Here is a 21,416-nt window from a genome sequence, read left to right on the forward strand (position 1 = left end):
TTTGCATCAGGACTGGGGGGGTGTTTACTGCCGGTGTTTACCCCCCCAGTAAATAAACTGCCTCTGAAATTTGCCTTGCATTTTCTCTCAGCCATTGACAGTATATAATTAGTGGACTGAGCTTTTGGGTCTATTAAGGACAGGACACACCAACCCGACGGCCGGCCGACTGTCGGCAGAAAAGCAGTCAGACTGATCAGTCGGCTCCTGTCTCCCCGAGTCGGTCCAAAAAATGCCTCCGAACACACCAAACCGACGCCGACTGGAGCGTACGTTCTGCCCGTGCGCGAGGCGTAATACATCCCCATAACAGAGGGTGGCGCTAATCTGTGTTATCGCCCCCAAAAAAAAGAAAACCGGAAATGACGGATCACTCTAGACCTAGTAAACACAGAGCAAGCTGTTGTCAGTCATTGTTTTCATCAGAGAGTGTTGATAGTAGTCAAGAAGGATCGTTATTGTCATTACTCGCTGAACGGAAAATACGATGGCTAATAATAACAAGATTGGCGTTGGCGTAGTATGTTTACCATCGTCACTTCTGGTTTTCTCGTGCACTCACTGATTGTCTAGTCAAGGGCTAGCACTCCACCAATCAGATTGGTCATTGAGGCCGACGGCCACTGGCCTATTCTACATGTCGAATCGACCAAAATGAACGCCGACGCCAACTGACGACGGCACGGGACACACCGAACCGACTCCAGTCACCAACCTCCCCCGACTGTCCGACGACGTCCACACGGGTTGGTGTATCCGGGCCTTTAAGTGTCTTAAACTTGCATTCTTTCTAATGGCCAGCAGGGGGCAGCTCTATTGGCTGTAAAAAAGAAGTCTGATAGCACTGAGCCTTATGGAGAAATGAGGAGAAATTCTGACTTGATTTAATGGCTCAGTAACTTCTTCCATACAGCATGGTGTTCATTTAGTAAATAAGGGACCCATTTAGAGTAAAATAGAACATAAAGCAGGGTATGCTTTAGGGCATGGCTACACTGTCATTCTCAGTGAGTCCGTCCTCCTTAACGCACTAAACTCAGATCAAATTGTCAAACTAGGAAGAGCTGTGGCTCAGAGGTAGAGCGAGTATCCTTGAGCAAGATACAAATTGCCCCCGATGCTGTCTGAGTTAGTTTCTGTTGGGCTTTGCCATCAATGTGTGTGAAAGGGTGAATGTGGCATGTAGTATAAAAGTGCTCTGAGTGGTCGGAAGACCACAAAGGTTCTATACAAATACAGTCCATTTTCCATTTGATCAAATATGAATCAAGATTCTGTTACTGCGTTTACTATTTCTTACCTAAAACCATTTCAGAAACATATTTTAGTGTACTTTTTATCTGTAATACGAGATTTCTACGGACGAGTCAAAACTGCACAGCCAATGAGAGCAACTCAACTCGCAGTATATCACTGCTTCTGGCTGCAATAAAACAAAATAGCGACAACCATATTGGCAAACTCAAGGCTTCAAAATTGTACCAATGGGTGACATCACAATCACACACCTTCAGAAAAAAAGTCCTCTGAGTGTCTTCATTTTCTCTTGAAATATAAAAGATGAAATTAAAAAAAAATCTATATTTTCAGATGTACTGCTCTCAGACTGTTTAATTCTACATAGTTCATACTCATATCAGAATATCAGCAATTGTGCACAACAAGAATCACAGTCACACTTGTATACGCTCTCTAGTGCAAGCATAAAAAAGTCTCTTTCTCAGTGACACACACTCATTTTCTCTCCCTCTCCAATAAAATAAACTCACTTATTCTCTCTTACCCACACTTGAAACACACAGTCTGCCATTTATAATTCATTTTATGTACATACTTACTTTACTTGGACCAGCAACGTCAAAGCACGCCGCTCTCTACCCCCCCTGCATAAATTTTACTTGAGATCAAGGGGAATTATTTGTGGAAAATTAGAGACTTATCAGTGCTTACATTAAGCATACAGCCGGCGTATTATCTCTGAGGTGCTAATGAACCCAGTTTCATTGGAAACGAATGTAGGTGGTCCTCCTGAAAGAGTAAAATATGTATGGTTAAGCATTAGCTAAGAGGGGCAATATTTAGACCAAAAGGGCTGCATGTGAATGAATCCATAATAAGACGATGCAAAACGAAAAGACGAACGCCTAAAGAGCAAATTTATTAAATTAGGTCTTTTAAGGCGAGCGGCGATTTCCCCAAGGAACAGCATTGAAGACTATTTAAAGCTTTTTTTATTGCACCCTTGGGCCCCTTTGCACTCCTTTGAAATGTTGTAAGTGGATAAAACAGTGTTGCTATTCATGACATCTTCATAGGAGTGGTAAACAATAATAGGTTGGAGCCAGCCAGGGGTCTGAGGCCACCACACTTAAACCCTCTGCTCTGACTCTGCGTCTCCCCTCTCTTTTTCTGTTTGGCTCTGTTTGATTCAAGGTAATTGAGATGATCAAGCTCCGGCTCTACACAACTCTTTAGGCACACAGGGAGAGCTTAACTGCACTGATTTATATATAAAAAACTGTGATTACACATTAGGAGCTATTTCAGGTGGTACTGTAAGACTGGTCTCAGGGATAGAGGGACATTTTTCGATTGATTCCATCATTAGTTTAGTATTTAAGTTAAAATTAATAAAAACTGAAAGCAAGTGCTTACGGTTCTGAAATAATGACTCAGATTATAGCAGTGACTGAAAAAGGTGAATGCCTACACTTCCCACAATGCAACAATTACAATAAATACAAGTTAGTTATGCATATATATATGTGTGTATATATATATATATATATACATATACAGACACAAAACTTCAGTATGTATGCATACATGTGGACACATTGATAGATATACGTATACTGCTACTTTTACTTTCACTTTCTAAACCAGGCTCGGCATCCTTTCAGAAGAAATCAGCAGAAATGAAGGGTAAAACTTTTACAGTACAGAAATGGTAAATGGACCTGTACTTGTATAGCTCCTTTCTAGTCTTCCGACCACTCAAAGCGATTTTACACTACGTGCCACATTCACCCTTTCACACACATTCACTCAGTGATGACAAAGTCCATCGAACAGAAACTAACTCATTCATACACACTCACACACCGATGCACGGCATCAGGTTCAGTATCTTGCTGAAGGATACTTCAACATGTGGCACCAGGAGCTGGGGATAGAACCCACAGGAACAACCCGCTCTGCCTCTGAGCCACAGCCGCTAATGTGACCTTAGTCCCACCAAACACAAAACAAACAGAGACCATTAAACCTGTTTCTGTCGCTAATGGTAACACAGATGTTTTGTTTTTGACTTTTGGTGAATTCTGCTGTTTTTATGTATAGTTATTTTGTTTTGTTTATTTTGTAAATAAACAAAACAAAGGGGCGGCTGGGGCTCAGAGGTAAAACGGGTCGTCCACTAATCAGAAGGTTGGCAGTTCGATCCCCGGCTCCTCTCGCTGCATGTCTAAGTGTCCTTGAGCAAGACACTGAACCCCAAATTGCTCCCAATGCTGTGCATCAGTGTATGAGTGTGTATGAATGATTTGTTTCCGTTCTGGTGAGCAGTTGGAACCTTGCATGGCAGCCACTGCCATCAGTGTATGAATGTGTGTGAATGGGGTGAGTGTGGCATGTAGTGTACAGCACATTGAGTGGTCCAAAGACTAGAAAGGTGCTATAAAAGTAAAGTCCATTTACCAAATGTTTACAACTTAGGTTTGAGAAATAATTTCCGCTGACAATTACTCTGATACAAAATATAGATTTAAGTAACATGTCCCAATTACAGATATGTCCATTAGGGCTGCACAATTAATGGAAATATTATCCAAATCACAATATGACCAATATTTTATGTAAAATGTGTTACAAACAGCATTATATGAAGTACTGTAGTTCTGCAGAGATGCCCTGGTCTACAAATGTTGTTCTCCAGATGTAAGGAAACATGTTTGTTTGGTACAGACCCCAACAAATGTCACATTCTAATGATTTTAATAGTTTTTTCAGTGAAAATGAAAATGTATGCAAAAATGATCATTCTCACTGATTGTGATCAGACTTTAGATCACACACATCAGTTTGCATGGAGTTAAATAGCTGTATTGGCCCAATATTCCCTCTCGCTTAGGCTTTATTGATTTATTGATTTATTTCAGTTTACAGAGGAAAAGAAACAGTTGTTTCTATGTTTTAAGTGAAGTATGTTCCTACCCTTCCAACACAAAAGGATTCTAAGTAGAAGGAGCTCAGACTATGAGTTTGTATTCTTTGCATGATGTTTGGAGAGTAAGCTCGGCATTAGTTGCATGTTGGCAAATCTTCAAATGAATAGCTTAGCGGTTGTTTCCCTTGCAGATTATTCAGTTGAGTGGACTGAAGAGAAATCAATTACCACAACTTAACTTTCCCTATTTATCCCACAGCTAAGGCAAAAAATGGCCTTACATGACAGTATGCCTGTCTTAAATTCATGGGGTCAGATTCAATACCCACAAATGTTATTTTCCCGGGGATAAATCCTTCCGAAGGGGGGGGATCCCTCCAGAAATGAAAAGACAAGAGAAAATCTGTTTTTACAGACCACCGCTGCTTTCTCAGCTCTTTTGATTAGCATTAATGTTGCACTGCGGAAGTCTGCCGGCACAACTGTTATGGCTCCTTCCACACACACACACACACACACACACACACACACACACACACACACACACACACACACACACACACACACAGAGAGAGAAAGCTATATCTCTCCCTGCCTGCCTAATTCTAAAGGGAACATTTTTTTCTTTTAAATTAAATGCATGCTGATTGTTATTGCACCCCCCCTCCCCATGTGGAATAGTCTGCAGCGAGGTAAATGTCACTAAGTAAGTGGCACACTTTTTCCTCGCTGGTTGTTAGTGCCTTTCGAATGCAAAATAAAAGCACAGAGAGGAGGAGGAGGAGGTGGAGGAGTGTTCCTGTGCCTGCTGAATGTGAGCGCTTATCAGGAAACAGCAGGGGGACCGGACATATGTCGCTACTCTCATTACAGGACGAGACGCCGATAAAGGGGCGGTTGGAAATGCCGTACAGTGGCAGCAGCCGCGATCACACAGAAAAAAAGAGGAGCGGGAAGTAGGGGTCGGGATGAGGATCTCCACGGGACCCGGCACTAACGCACTCCAGTCTGTCATTCAGACGGCAGCCACACACACACACACACACACACACACACACACACACACACACACACACACACTGTTAGCCACAACATGCTTTATTTAAAACACACTGACTCCAAAGCCTTTTTGTTGTAGCTTTACACGACTCTGCTTTAATGCCGTTTGGGAAACAGCATGCATAACTGCAAAAGGATAAAACCTTGTCTACGTGTAAAAGAGTCTATTTTACATCCTCTGCCTCTAATTGAATTCAGAGCCTTTGCAGTTAAACTGAATGGCATGTGTGATGCACTATTGGTGGTGCACTATTAGGCTGAATTGAATTTGCATGGTTGGGTGGTCGCACAAGTAATATGAGTGCTTTTGTAAGTGGGATGATATTACCGGTCTGGACTCACTGAGGGTTCACACAAGGGGAGAAGCAATGCTGCCAAAAATGACCAAAAAGCCATAATACAAGTCAACAAATAAATACCCTCATGTAAACAATATGTTGTGACATTTGAATTGTTTGTAATTGCTGTAGAATTACTGCATTTTGTAGCATATAACCAGGAAGTTGCAATGTTGCATTCACAAGAGTTAACTCAAATTCAACCAATCCCTATCTATGCAATGCATCTCTTGCAATTTTCAGTCCCTTTAGGATTTCACTGGCTTTTTTAGGGATTGTTGTGACCTAAAATGTCTTTTACAGCAACATTTCTAAAAGAATTGCAATGCATGTCGCAGTGTTTTTCCCTTTTTTTTTTAAAAAAAAACCAAGAAGAAAAAAAAACAAAAAAAAATTTTTTTGATTTTATTTTTTTTTTTTTTTTTTAAAAAAAAAAAAAGTATTTTTTTTTTTTTTTAAAAATAAATCAAAAAATCAAATTTTTTTTTTTTTAAAAAAATAAACCCCCAAAAAAAAAAAAAAATAAAATTTTTTTTTTTTTTTTTTTTTTTAAAAAAATTTTTTTTTTTTTTTTTTTTTTAAACAAAAAGAAATCGCAACCATTTTTTGCAATTTTGTCTTTTCATGAGCTTTATTAGAAATAGTAAAAATACAGAATATCATATGACTCATCCTTTAAATGCGGAAAAATCAGAAGTGCATTGAATAACCTCCCTAACCCTTCTGGGAGGAACTTGTGAAATGTTGAATTAGTTATCTATCCCAAATGAGCAGCATTCGAGGATGAAAATATTAATACTTGTGGCATGGATCTGTCCATCAGAAAGAGAAAGAGGAAAAGGCATTGTGTGAAAGACAGAATGGAATGTCAGACTTACACAGAATGCGGTGCGACAGCTAACTGATTTTAAGATTGAGCCACCTCTCCTGTCCTAAAGGGAACGGCAGGACATCAAATTACAAAAAAGAAGCCCAGTTTCTCTCAGCGTAACCCCAAACCCATAAGATTTGTCTGAGCAAATCTGTGAAATTTCCTGATTATCTTTTCTCATTCTACTGAATCCTAATCCCCTTTCACAAGTGCAGTATGTAAAATCCCGTGTCTATATACATTTTCACATGTGAAACGTGTTTCACTTGATGTGATAAATTCACATGTTTTTTTTAAAGCCTTAATTTACCCCCATTGAAGCCATTATAACACCCCCAAATTGCTAGAAGAGTACAAAAGACATGACGTCAGTGTCCTGAGTTGTAGCTACTGTCCACATGTGTGTGTATACAACTTTTATTTCTTTTCAGCTTATACACTGTAATTAATATATTCTTTGAGGGTTAGTAATTTGATTACTTGTAAGCACTTAGATCGCTGTTTTCATTTTTATTCTAATTAGGGCTGTACAATGTGGCAAAAAATATCAGGTATACGACATGATTTATGATTAATGTGAATGATCGATCGATCAATGATGATTGAAATCCTGATGATTTGATGTTTGTTGGGGTCTGCGCCAAATGTCTTACATCTGGACAACAGGATTTGTAGACCAGGGCATTTTGCAGCACAACAGTACTTACATTAAATAGCTGTTTGTCACACATTATACCTTTAGCAAAAAATGTGCATATTGCACATGGCCATATTGCAATTTCTATAATATTTCAGTTGATTGCCCTAATTCTTTTTTTTCATTTATTTTATCTTAAAGACTGAAATAAAGATTGACCAAACCACATTTTAGTGCCAATGAACAGATCCTGGTGATGCAAGACTCCTGGGATCCTTCAGCACAACCTTCGTCCACTGTTTTTCCTGAACACTGCAGGGAGAAGATGGCCCATTTTAGAACGCAATACCCAGAAATAAAGAAACAAAGGTGTACATCTAATATGGTGGCCAGCTTGTTGTTATATACACTCCTTATTCCGAGTGATAATTTAAAAAAGAATTTGAGAAAGTACTGATAATATAATAATTCTGCATCAGGCTCTGAATGGATCCAGATCCCTGTGTTTGTCTCTCTCCTTCCCTCCAGCGTGAGTGCTGACAGAATCGCACAGAGAGTAACTCGCAGAACTAAATCTAAAATTCAGCAGAGAGTTAAATGTACAACACACCCAAACACACAGATCAGACTGCTGAAGCGACATTCACACACTCTGAACACACACACACACACACACACACACACACGCTCCCAGCCAAGCACTCGCCACTCAGCCTGGAATGTGTACATTATTTTTGACACCAGCCATTTAAGGGGACAGTATATTTTACACAAAGTGGCATTAATTAAGTCGCTAAATGCACGCTATCATGTATTTCAAAAGCAGTGCGGATGAACAAAGGCAGTGACAGTGGGAAATACTCTGGAAGTCAATTAGAATTTTATGTACGTTTTTAGATCTCTCTCTCTCTGTCTTTTTTTTAAATGATAAATGAAGTTACTAATTTTGTCTGTGCTCTTTCTAGACACTGCAGCTTTAATTGCTAATTGTTAACAGCGAACGAATACATTTGCATATTAATTAGCTCCCAATTTACATTTTTAATTTGTTGCCTTCAAAGGGTGTGAGATAAAAGGTCGTGTTATTTTAAATAATTCATCCTTTATTGCAGAAAAGATGCTGAAAGGGAAATGCGGGGGTGATTTTTAACCCCTAAGAGCTCTGGAAACGCACGTTAAAAACACATACAACTATATATGTATTTATTTGATTTTTTTTTGTCAGTTAATTAAATGGGCAAAGAGGAAAAATAGTGCTCTCAAAACAGTTTTTAATACAAAGCCATCCGGAGAGGCAGAGCAGCTCTGGACGGTTGAGTGAAGAATAGTGAATGCACCAGAGATGACTTCTGTGGAAGTCAAGTTTGGGAAGCAGATCTCCCCCCTCTCTCTGTCTTTTCCTGCTGCCTGTGTGTGTGTGTGTGTGAGGGAGGGAACGCTTTTCTTTTTATCACTCCATTTTGTCCTCTCTCCCTCCTGACACATCAATTGATTTGGCAGCCGACGCCTTCGGTTTCCGTCTTTCAACGCGAGGCAGCGGCGAGTGGAGAGGGAGCGAACAAGTTCAGAAATTCATTAAGATGAAAAACAGCCGCCACTGTATTTTCTTGTGGGGAGGAGGAAGTGCTGCGTGTGTGTTTCTCTCTCTGTCTCTACGTGTGTGCGTGTGTGTGTGTGTGTATTTAAGAGTGTGATATGGGTAACCAGCCAGTTGCTTCTTACCGAGTGTCATTTGTTGGCTCGGCGCCACAAACTGTGTTTCACAAGCAGTCGCCAGCCGGACGCCAGCACACAGTGACACTTTTTTTGTTGTTGTGACAGACCAAATAAAAATTCTGAGGTGACAGAAATGTACGCAAAAGTCAGTGAAAGAGCTGCCCAAAACATCCACTCCAAACTCCAGCTGGAAAATGAGAAACTTTTCTTGTCTTTGTGCTCTAAAGACAAAAAGCTTAAGGCAGTTCTGGAATGCTACGCCCACATTGGTTTAACAAAAAATAACACCTCAAAAAAACAAACTAGATTTCTCAAAAAGAGACTAGTGATGCTGCAACCAGACCACTAAAGCAGAATCAAATAAACCTACATGCATATTGTCATCCCAAGATTGTTTCTTTGATAGATATTTCATATTATATTCAATGTACAATGAACCCAAACAGTGAACTCAATAACTGCCGGAAGTTTGTGTAAAATGAGTGACTTGGACGGATTTTGAGCCGAGTATTTACTGTTTAGGGAACTGTTTTATACAATACTCTGTCCGTATTATGTTTTTTATTTTTATTTTTTATATATCATTTTTAACAATCATACAGACTTAATAGGCCTCTTTTTTAACCATTTCTGTGTTTTCGTGTCCCTGATGCTTGGCCACTGTTTATTGTTTTCTTCACAGAAGCGAACTAAATGCTGAGATATAGGCCGATAGGCAGGTATATTTCAAAAATGTTCTTATACCCCTTAAAATCAAGAAGGCTTCAGGACCCCCTGTGAAGCTTTGGCGACCCCTAGTGGGGGTCCAGGCCCCCAAGTTGGGAACCACTGACATAATGTAAAGTGATGAACCTGCTCCATGTTGGTGCTTTATTACTGATACAGATTAATGTACGAAAGCAAAGCTGGAATTACACAGTGGCATTCGGGGAGCCCTATTTTACGGTATTACATGCGCAGATACATTGAAGTGTGGCGTCAATAGCAATTGTTAATGTGCAAAACATTCTAATGTTACTACTACAGACAGGTAATATGGCCAATAACATTTCATATAGGCTAAATAACAACAACATAAGGCTTCTATTCAAGTCCTCCTAAATATCTCAAAGTTGGATTTCAGGCAGGTCCCCGTAATTCCAACCATGGATGCAGGGACATTATATGGTCTAAAGAGAGACGGAGCATGTTATTGTATTGCATATTAAACTGGGCCTTCAATAATGTGCATACATTGTTATTGTTCATACAATAATCTATTAAAATAATAATTATACAGGATGAGATATTATTCAAGAGGTTATTGAAAAATATTGAACATGTATTTTAATACATACCTGCAGGACCTCCTGTTGAAGACCCAGGGAAAGGGGTTAAAAGAAATGATTCAGGTAGTTTTCTGCTTACAGGGAGAGAATGGATCCACCAAGAAGGTTTAAGAGGCAGATGTGTATTTATGTAGAGTGGTGGTTTACATGAAAGACCCCTAAACTGACATAAATTAGTCCACAGATCCCTATTTAATAAGATTTAGCTTTTATAGAAAGTATGTGAAACCCATGAACAAAATAGTCCTACAGTCATTGTGTTCCTTACGGATGGATTTACAGTGAAAATAAAGGATTCCTCTTTTTGATGGGAGCCCTCTCAAGGACCCAACACAGAATATATTTTCAAATATTTACCAGGTATGAACATATAAGAGTGGCAGGAACAGGAGAGAATAAACATGTGGCCACAAATATATTGCGTTTCTAATGCAAAAAGAGAGTGCAGAAAGAAAAATGCATATTTCTGTTTCATGACTAAAAATAGCAGCTTCCTAAGGTTGATAAAGTATTATTTTAAAAATAATTTAATTTAAATAATTGAATTTAAATATAACATATAGTAGCAAGGGACTGTATATATGTATATGTTAATATGTTAATACATTTTTTTTCTAGTATGCATATGTTGCTTTCCAAGCATACGTTTCTTGTTTTCACCTAATAATTGTGCATAAATCTGATTTGTTTTCTTGGTGTTGTTATACCCATATGGCACATTTTGGAAGACTCCAATCTTCCAAATAAAAGGGTGAAATAAAAAAAAAAAGAAAATAAAAAAACAATTAATGCTGTATATAGATCGAATAAAAAATCAATTATAATTCAAATCATTGTAATTTGTTGTATTTTTGGGGTCAAGTGAATAAAAAACATTGAATCAAACTGAAATAAGGTGAAATGTCATCTGCACTCCTCCCTGTCTGCTCTCACAGTGACAGACTTTATTTATATATAAAGCATTGTGTGTACAGCACATACACATATATACACACATTCTCCCTCACTGTATAAGTGTGTAAATGTGCATGTTTGTGCATGAGTGTGTGTGCCTCAGTTAAGATGATTACGGGGGGAAATTCAACCACCTCTACCAATTACACACCAGCCTCTTGTATACATAAACAGTGCAATTTATGTCCCATTGATCTGTCTAATTCTTTCAACAGGAGCACATTATGGCCGCCGTCTTTTTGTCTCCCGCCTTGCTCTCCTCTCTGCGGCGCGAGAGCTGAGCGAGGAAAGCCTTCCAAGTCCTTTTGTACTCCCCGTGTCCCTTTGAACAATGAATCATATTTAGCAACGAGAGGCGAAACAAGCCGCTGCTCGCAAATAAGAAAGCGGCAATTCAGTGAGCCAGCCAAGATGAGTCGGCATAGAGAATGCCTGGGTTTGACTGACACAAACCGGGTGACAGGGCAGGGACTAAGACTTTCTGGGGCCCTGAGCAGAATTGGGCACCCTGCACCCCATTTCCTTTTTGTTGATAAAAACAACCAAAAACACTTTAATTGACTGTCTGACATTATAAAGTGGGGATGGTAAAATCATCAGACATAAAAGCTGATTTAAAAAAAGTGTGCATCAGATACAATTTGGGATGAGATTGCGATGAATTGTCTCTGCATCTGTTAAAAACAATTTATTTATATATACTTATTAGTAGGGGCCCTATTAGGGATAGACCGATTATGGGATCCAATATTCATCATTCTTCAGGTTCAATTCAATTTTATTTGTATAGCGCCAATTCATAACAGAAGTTATCTCAGGACACTTTTCAAATAGAGCAGGTCTAGACCGAACTCTTTAAAACATTATTTACAGAGACCCAACAGTACCAGATGATTTCCGATAAATTAAAAACACGTTACTTTGGCTTCGATTTCTCTCTGTCTGTAGTGTCGCTCAGCACTCTCGGTATGTATTTAGTTACACTCCACCACCAGTATATACCGGTTCCAAATATTGGTTATTGGTCTCCTTGATTACTAATAATTGTTATCTGTATTGACTGATAATGGAATATTTAGATTGATTCCTCCTCTCTAAACTGTGTCTCCAGCAGAAGAACCAAAGGAATAAAACAAACTATCTACCATATTGAATTGTGCTGCATGGTATTATTATTATTATATTATATTATTATCGGAATTAACTTCAGTGCAATAGGGGTGAATTGTCCAGTCACAGGTAGTTGTGGTGGTAGTTGCTTCACATTTATCTTTAATGGCACTGCATCTCGAGATGCACATTGACCTCAGAGATGGAGATGCACATGAAGTTTTACTGAAAGCTATAGACCTCAAAATGTGGTGTACTTACAAGAACAAACCAGCATAAAATATATGTAAGTCCCTGAACACGCTTTTAAAGCTGCAGTTTTTCTTTACAATAATGTCTCATGAAGCAACAATCAAAAAAATCATACATTTTATTTAGTCTCATTTATTTTTTTATTCTGATTTTGAAAACTCAGCTGATCTGCTTCGTCCTGACCGTGTGGGTGTGGTCTGATCAGCGACAGTCGTAGACAACCTCACAATGCTCCCTCACATTTTGATTTAAACACATAAATCCCTCATACACAATAACAAGAGCTTTGGCAGATTATTCTGTGTTCATATGAGAGCTCAGAGAAAGAAGCTGATGGCGATGGAGTTTTTCAGAGCCTTTAAAGCAAAATAAACAGATTTTTTCCTCTACAAAACATTTATTCAACGTATGTGAGTTTTGATGTACAAATTTGGAAATCAATCTATTACAATTAAAAGCATTCAAATAAATAAATAAACCAACCTAAACAATGTGTTTAATACACTTTACTTCTTGTGAAGAATACAAATGACCAGAGGAAAGCAGGGAGACTTCATATTTTAATTTGCTCACTCTTGGGGCCCCCTGGTGGTCCCTAATTGCTGATTCCACTAACTGATATTTTAAATTAATATTCAGTTTTCCTGCAGCTATCTCCCAGAGCTGTGTTAATATACAACAATTCTTTGAAACAACATTTTGATCATCAGGTAACAGTTTGAATCAACTGCAGCTGTTGACCTCAACCCGCCCTAACCAATGATAAGGTACAGTTTAAATATCAACATAAATACCTTTTTGGTTGCTGTCTATCATGTCAGAGATGAAACAGGCTTATATTTAAAAAAGAAAAAGGCACAATGATCCCACGTCACACAATCTCATCTCACCATCCACCAGCTTTTAAAAAAAATCATCCCTGTTCTCTTTCCCTGTTTTGCTTGTTCGTAGAAAAGAAAATCAGTGTTTTCCACCATCCGTACAAATCTGCCACCTCCGGTGATTGATGCAGTCAAATTAGATGTATGTGGAACACTGGCTCTGGCAAATGAACACATCAACTGATGACCAGCTGTTTCTAATTATTATACACTGGTTAATTAGGACGCCGTGTCACCATCAACGGCGGCGGTAAACTGTGTGAAATTCATAATTCATGCTCTGGCGTCCAATAAGCCTCCCTGATGAAACCGGTACAGTGTGGCATGGATGGAGAGGCCGTGCGGAAAGAGACTGGGGAGGGTGGTGGGTGCACTGCTGTTGCCAAATATCTGTGTGTGTGTGTGTGTGTGTGTGTGTGTGTGTGTGTGTGTGTGTGTGTGTGTGTGTGTGTGTGTGTGTGTGTGTGTTCGCGCCTTTCTCTCACACCTCCTGCTTCTACCCCTTTCCCTGTCTCTCTCTCAGCAGGGTGCGTGTGTAGGTGGCAGTGTGAAATGTCTGGATCTCAAAGGTAAGCTGAACGCCTCACTCCCTCATTATTAAATATGATTGAGGACTTTATGTGACATTCATGATACACCCAATGATTTTGTTATCTTTTACATATTCACAGTGTAAATGTAGAAAATATGGAAGAACAGACCAAAAAATAATAAATTAATGTCATAAAAAAGCTAAAAAAAAAACTTTATGATTAATAACAAACCTCTGAGTGTGATATTTTTAATCCTGTATCTTAATATACTTCACACATACACACACACACACACACACACACACACACACACAATGCAATGTCTTAAAGACTGGTACCAAGCCAAGTGTGTTGATTTATTGAAATGATCTTGTTAAACAAAATTAGTGCATATCCTTTGTTTGCCACAGTTAATTACTTAGTTTCATGTGCATATGGAAAACACAATGCAGAAGTTCCATTGGAAAACTGCCGTAATAAGCCTAAGTGGAGATAACTGCTGGGCTGGCTTACAAAATGACACCGTCACTGGACTCCGTGGGGTGGGATGATGATTCTGTTTGTTCCTGATGTGGTTTCAAATTCCTCAAGAATTTTTAGAAATTATTCAACACAGATTAGTGACTGATAGTGGAAAGAAAACAGTTTGATTTCCTATCCCAAATCATAACTGTGAATGTAATGCTTATTCTGGCCTTGATCATATATTAATCTGAACCTGAATCAATGCCAAAATTGAACTGAATTATTCATAACCATTACCAACTAACTCAAATCTCATACCAGTTCAAATACGAACCCTGAACACAAATCCTAAACTAGATTCAACTAAATGAAATCCTGCCCTAAATACCAATTAATTATTTTTCTTTTTTTATTTGGTGATAAATGTTTTATTGTTCTCTGTTATTACAGGTATTAACAGAGAAAACAAAGTAAAGACAGGAATAACAATACTGCATAAAATAACCCCAATCCATGGATCTCCATACATCAGCAGGACAAACAAATGGTCATTAGAGCAAATGCTACATTTTAATGTGACCTTTACGTCAATCTAAACCTAATCCTCATTTTCAAATTTGAACCCAAAGTCAGATTAAAAATAGTTTCTCTTTTACTATATATTTATTGATTTCCACTTAAAAGATATCAGTAAAAGTAGTGTAATAACTCAATAATATGTGCTCAGTGAGTATAAATCATAAATGCATTGTCTTCCCGTCACCTGCTCCCCATTTTCATCGACCTGCTGAGGTAAAGAAGTTGCGACTTTTACAAGTAAGTTATATATAGCAGAAGATAATAGAGAGTGACAACTGGGCGTCATGGAAACACCTGGAAATTGACCAAAAGGACCAGTTATCCTGGAAATAATTGATGTTGTCCTGGAAGTTTTTAATTGTGTTTTAGCCCCTCACTCAGATCTCCACCTCAGATCGCCTACCAGCTTGACTGTTGGTAGGAGAACCTGCGGGGTACTACAAAGTGGGTTTACCGGACGTGGAACAAACTTGCAATGATTTGGCTTTGAGTCTGTTTTTTTCTGAGCCGCAAGCAACATTCTCTGAAGGAAAGATTTGTTGTTGTGGTTGATAGATACATGCACAGCAATATTAATTGTATGTGCAACAAAACCCACTCTACTTCTTCTTTAAACAGTCTAATAGTTGAGAAGGTGAATTTTAAAATTAAAATAAATTCTACTTAATTTGAACTATTACTTATGGACTATGGCCAAATTAATGTTACTGTTAGAGGAAAACCAGTAAAATGTAGTGAATTAACTGGAGAGTATGCAGCAGAAAAATCATCAAATTAACAAGGAGTGTGTAATGAACCTGGAACACTTGTATAAATGTATAAATACTGCGCCTGCCAGTACATATATGAACATTTGTGAGCAATTGCTGTCTATTGTCCAGAAAACTCCAAATAATAATAATAATAGAAAATAATAAAACAAAATAATCCCACAAAGAGAATGTGTTATATTTCACCCAGCCTATCCACTGTCTCTGTTTCTTCTACCTGTGTAAGCACATCGTCCCAATCACCATTGCAGGAAATTTCTCTCATCAGCCTGTTCAAGGTCTGTTAACATTTTTCCAACAGGCCAGTTAGGCTTGTAGTAGGCACATATATGAGGTGCCCACACCCAAAATAGAACCCTTTGGGACCAGGATCAGTAGTCTATGGACAGGATGTCCTCACTTTGAAGGTCTTTAAACTCTCATAAGCACTCAGCAGCGGATGCTTGTACATACGGCAGCTGTGTAAAGTTGTGCGATGGCGTGATGGGCGTCACTGTCGTCACGCACTGATGACATCTGACTGCGGGTGTCGCTGCCTTATTATCTTCCCGACGCAGGGCGGATTAGAAAAATGGGATTTCAGATGGCTCTCCCTTCCACCCCACACGCCCTCTTGCCATTGCTCAGTTAAGTGATTATTGTTAAAACACAGGGAAAAAAATCATTTTGGAAATAATTATGATAGTAATTATCATTTCCCCTTCTTGGCTGGGGAGATAAGAATTAACCCAGGAGAGAGATTGAGTCTTAAAAGTCACATGGATTTGTTTGATCAGTCACAGTTAGATTTGGAGTGCGGCTCCTGATCGGAGTGGGGGGGGGCAACAGTAATCAGATTACCACATTTGAATTGTAATTCTTTAGATGCATTAACAAACACACATCAAATATAAGATTACTTAAAATAATGTAGGAATGAGGGTGCGGCACATCACAGTAATCAGATTACAAAATGATAACAGTGATCCCTGATAATCACTCCTAAAAACACAATAATCACTTAAAAACAATAGGATTAGCAGTTGGATTAGTGAAGCAAAATAAAAAATGTGGAGAAGAATAAGGAGAGAGAAAAAGAAGAAAAGGTTAATTTCACATATATCTGTACAGATGGCAGATAAAAAGTGAGTGTTCAGATTATAAAAATTACAGAACTTTATTCATCTCAAGGGACATTTTTAATACTCAGCACGCTACTAATGGTAAACAAAATCCAAGGTTTTGTAGGTACCTTAAATTTGGGGTCATATATCAGTCTGTTTTTGGTATAGCAGGGAAACCGGGAAAAACAACATTTTTGTCATTTATTTAAAGGTCCAGTGTGTAACATTTAGGAGTATAGGAAGGTGATTGACAAGTCATTCTCTAGGCAGTTCAAATATGAAAGAAGATTATGTTACTGCGTTGACTAATTCTCGCCTAAAATCTGTTCAAAAACAACAAATATTTTAGTGTTGTACCATTGTTTCCTGGTACAGATGAGACAAAACTGCGCAGCCAATGAAAGCAGCTCGACTCACAGTACAACTCCTCCTCTTGCTGCATGTTGGATGTCCTTGAGCAAAATACTGAACCCCAAATTGATGGCTGTCCATTTTTCCTGCTTCTAACACATCAACTTTGAGGACAAAATGTTCACTTGCTGCCTAATATATCCCACCCACTACAGAAGGGTACATCAGTATTGCTTTTGAGCACTGTGTTGCTATATTACATCTGTTACAAATTACAATAATAGAAATGTGAAGAGCAAATAAAAAAAAACAGTGAAACACTGTATGAACTGTACAAATGAGTGTATCATATAGTAAGTAAGTAAAGGGGAAAAAAACTTTCCAGAAAGGAAAAGAAGCATCAGGTCAAGTTTGAGATATGATAATACTCCATGATAATAATCCCTTGGCAGTGTCAGTATCATTTAAGTTCAATTTTATTGTATAGCATCAATTCATAATAGAAGTTATCTCAGGACACTTTTCAAATAGAGCAGGTCTAGACTGTACTGTATACAATTATTTACAGAGACCCAACAGTACCACCATGAGCAAGCACTTGGCGACAGGGGCAAGGAAAAACTTCCTTTTAAGAAGCAGAAACCTCGGACAGACCCCGGCTCTAGTTGGGTGGCTGTCTGCCTCGACCGGTTGGGGTTAGAGAGAGATGGGGGTAGGGAGGTAGAGGGATAGACGAGTGAGGGGTAGGTGGTAAAGAGAGAAGGACAGGAACAGAGACGAAGGTGCACAACAACAACAACAATTAATGGGACATGAATGTGTGTCGATGACAGGCTGTTAGTAATCAATGGACACTGCAGCATTCACGTCTTAGTCCAAATGTGAAAAAGTGCGTCCTGTTTTGTCTAACTGGAGCTGTCATAATTATTTCTGTTTCTGATTGTCTCAGAACTTTATTAAAAGAAAACACACACACATATCGGATAAACTTTGCCTATAAAGGAAGTTGTTTTGTTGTGATTTTTTGCTGAAATGTTCATTTCAGAAAAAAGGATAAGGCACATTTAGAGCCGTGCAATTTTGCCTGTTAGCAAACAGCCTCCCAATTATCTTCTGTTTGATTGCTTGCCTCTATCAAGGTGAGCGATTAGACCACCGCTCCTGTGAAGCTCTGGAAGTCGTCCTGAAATCGCTGCACTTTGATTTCATCAATCTGCAGGCAGCCCAACTGGAAGAAAATGTGAGTTTTATGAGCAAAACTTATTTTCCTCATCTTCGTCTTCCAATTCCAACACAGTTTCATATTCAGGCCTTCCCCTGTATCAGATTAGAGGCTATTTTTTTTCTTCCAAAAGAACTTCATAACATTCCTGTCAAATTTGGGGCCTTGCTTTCTTCATTTTTTCTCCTTCACATTTTTTTTCTCTTGCAGGGAGCATCGTCCTTGCTGGATATGATTTTGTACTATGAATCTACAACCCATCTTGACATTTCTGACAACAGTAGCATGGGAACATCGTGTTGGAGGGCCCTCGCTCATTTGATAAAGCAGGTTGGCTGATGCAGAGGAATAGTAATATTTTCTTCTACCCTTTCTCTGGGGGATAATGTACATCCTGGAAAGTGAGTTTGTTGCACATTACATGGATTGAAGACGCAGGGCAGAGCAAACAGGGTGAGGAGTTGCGAACTGCAAACACGAGCATAAACACATCAAAACACACACGCTACATTACCGCAGCTTCACAGATAGCATTAGCAGGCATAACTGATTAGCTATGTGGTGAGTCCAGATATTTCCACTGACTGGCTTTCACGTCTGTGTGATCAAAGCAGGACAGAATGAGGGAAAAGAATGTAAGGACTTTGAGTTGAGAATATTTCTCAAAAATGCAAGGACTGAAAGTTTTAAACTGTTTTTCACTTCACTCAGTCCTATGGCATTGTAACCTGGTGCTTTTAAAGGTCCAGTGTGTAACATTTAGGAGGATCTGTTGACAGAAATGAAATATATTATTCATAAGTATGTTTTCATTAGTGTAGCAGTGCGAGGCTGTGGCTCATAGGTAGTGTGGATCGTCCACTAATCGGAAGGTTGTTGGTTTGATTCGGCTCCTCTTCCTCGTCATCAGTGTGTGAATGTGCATGAATTAGTTTGCTTCTGTTCGATGGGCTTTGCCATCTGTGTGTGAAAGGGTGAATGTGGCACCTAGTGTAAAAGTGCTTTGAGTGGTTAGAAGACTAGAACAGCACTATACAAATACAGGTATATTTACCATTACCAGAAAATAAGAGTTGTTGTGTTTTTGTTACCATAACTAACTTTCGCAGCCTAACATGCTTAGAAGAAGTGATATTCAGTTGGTTGCAATCTGTAACTTCACTTCTAGATGCCACTAAATCTTACACACTGGTCCCTTTAAATGCTGCTGTGACTTGGTCATGGGTCACCAAAGTCCTACCACCAGTTTGTGTAGTTTTAGCCAATGCTGCATGCCACAACTTACAATTTTTGGAAATGTTAGGCAGGCCAGGACTGGGTTGCACCAGCTGTATGTAGGTTTTCTCCTAAGTTAGAGTGTAAGGTCGACACTAGAGGCTCAGTTACTACTAGTTTGTAACTAAATCAGCTGCTAAAATTGGTTGCACCATGATTCCATTGTCATGGTTACCATGTTCATTAGCGTTCTGGCTAGGATGAGTCACCTGGCTTTGTACCACATTGTAGTAAGCTAGATCCATATTGAAATATCATATCAATAAATTAGGTCTCTATTAGATATCTGTGTCACAAAATAGCTGCAATTAATTAAAAAAGTATAATGTGTGGGAGAAAAACTGCAGTTTCATCACTGGTGAGTATAATTCTGTGACAGTGTAACTATTCTCCGTGGTGCAACTGGTTTTGTTTTAGTAATGCATGAATCACAACTTAGTAATAATTTACGTCATAACTAGGCTACGTTTGAACTTACATACAGATGCTTCAACAGGCTGCCGTTTTTCAGATTTTATAACAATTACACTGAACGTCTGCAAATTGCTCACTGCCAAAGTATTAATGGTTATGTTAAGATAACTTTAATCACTTGTATAATGTAGGAAAGATTGTGGTCTTGGTTAAAACTTCACTAATGAGTATGTTTTTTCCAAAACTTTCAAATTACTATACTGTTGTCATACTAACAAACCCACAGTTCCCCTCAGCTCCGCAGAGAGTTTTGGCCTCTTTCAGTTTGTTGTTTTGGGTGCCAGCCCAAAAACTCCTCTTTCATCAGCCAGCATCAGCAGGCAGCTGTTTTCAGTGAAACGCTCTGATATACGTACTGTACTCTGCTCAGCAGCAAACAGCAGACAGCCACAGTTAGACTACTAGCTGGTGAACATAGTGGAGTGTTTATCAACTAGAACCAGATCATTTTCTCAGGAGTTGGCCGATATGTTGTCCATCAGGTGGATGACACAAATTATTTGCCAAAGCAAATTAGTAAAATATGAATGCATTTTGTAAAAGATAGGGCGGGTTTTTATAAGAATGGCAAAATTGAACCTACAGCATCATTCAAGATTAAAGATTTGATACCTAATAATCTATCTGACAGTAGCAGTAATAGTAGTTACTTTATTCTACTCCCCTAGCTCCCTAAATCTCTCCACTGCTACTTTCTGTACCATCCTACACACCTGCTACATCTACCACCAGCTCTTTCCCAAACCCATACCCCATATCTGCCCTGACCAACCCTCCACATGATCCTACAGTATCCACCTAACCGCCCCATCACTCAGGTTCCTTTTGTTCTTCCTCCTGGTTTCTCCTCAGTGTTTGATGTCAGGAAGGACAGAGTGTACTTTCGACAGGCCTACTGACACCTACTTCTGAGCAGATTAGTCATTCTGATGATGCGTCTTCAACTACTTCTTTGTGCATTAGTCTGTGTTCATTGTATTTCTGCACGTGTGTTTCAGAGTGTGCGTCTGTCCAGACTAGATGTGTGTAATATCCCCGTGGTTGACTACCCAGCCCAGTCTCTATCTAAAGCTCTGCTGACCAGCCAGCTCAGAGTGCTGCACCTTCACAATGCCCAGCTCAGCGGCATGCCACTATACACCCTGGGTATGACGCATGCACGCTCACACACACACAAACACATACACACACGCAAGCACTCTTTCTTCACTTTCTTTGTTTGTCTGTTTAATAATTTTCCTGTGCGAGTGTGGACACATTTGTAAGTGTGTATGTGTGTGTGGGTGTGTCCTGTAGCCAGCAGGACCAGATTTTGACCTGTGACCCTCTC

At 39.0% G+C, this 21,416-nt stretch overlaps 1 protein-coding gene across 1 annotated transcript in view; it reads left to right on the plus strand.

Annotated features, from left to right (window-relative positions):
- si:dkey-288a3.2 (protein phosphatase 1 regulatory subunit 37) overlaps nucleotides 1-21,416 on the plus strand; it is an 84,978-nt gene that overhangs the window by 5,469 nt on the left and 58,093 nt on the right. Inside the window, exons 5-8 of the mRNA XM_051384006.1 lie at nucleotides 13,838-13,883; nucleotides 18,255-18,355; nucleotides 18,548-18,667; nucleotides 21,085-21,232. Coding sequence (XP_051239966.1) covers nucleotides 13,838-13,883; nucleotides 18,255-18,355; nucleotides 18,548-18,667; nucleotides 21,085-21,232 — 415 coding nt within the window. The remainder of the gene's footprint in view (nucleotides 1-13,837; nucleotides 13,884-18,254; nucleotides 18,356-18,547; nucleotides 18,668-21,084; nucleotides 21,233-21,416) is intronic.

This window comes from Dicentrarchus labrax, unplaced genomic scaffold (assembly GCF_905237075.1).
Source record: "Dicentrarchus labrax unplaced genomic scaffold, dlabrax2021, whole genome shotgun sequence".
NCBI lineage: Eukaryota > Metazoa > Chordata > Actinopteri > Moronidae > Dicentrarchus > Dicentrarchus labrax.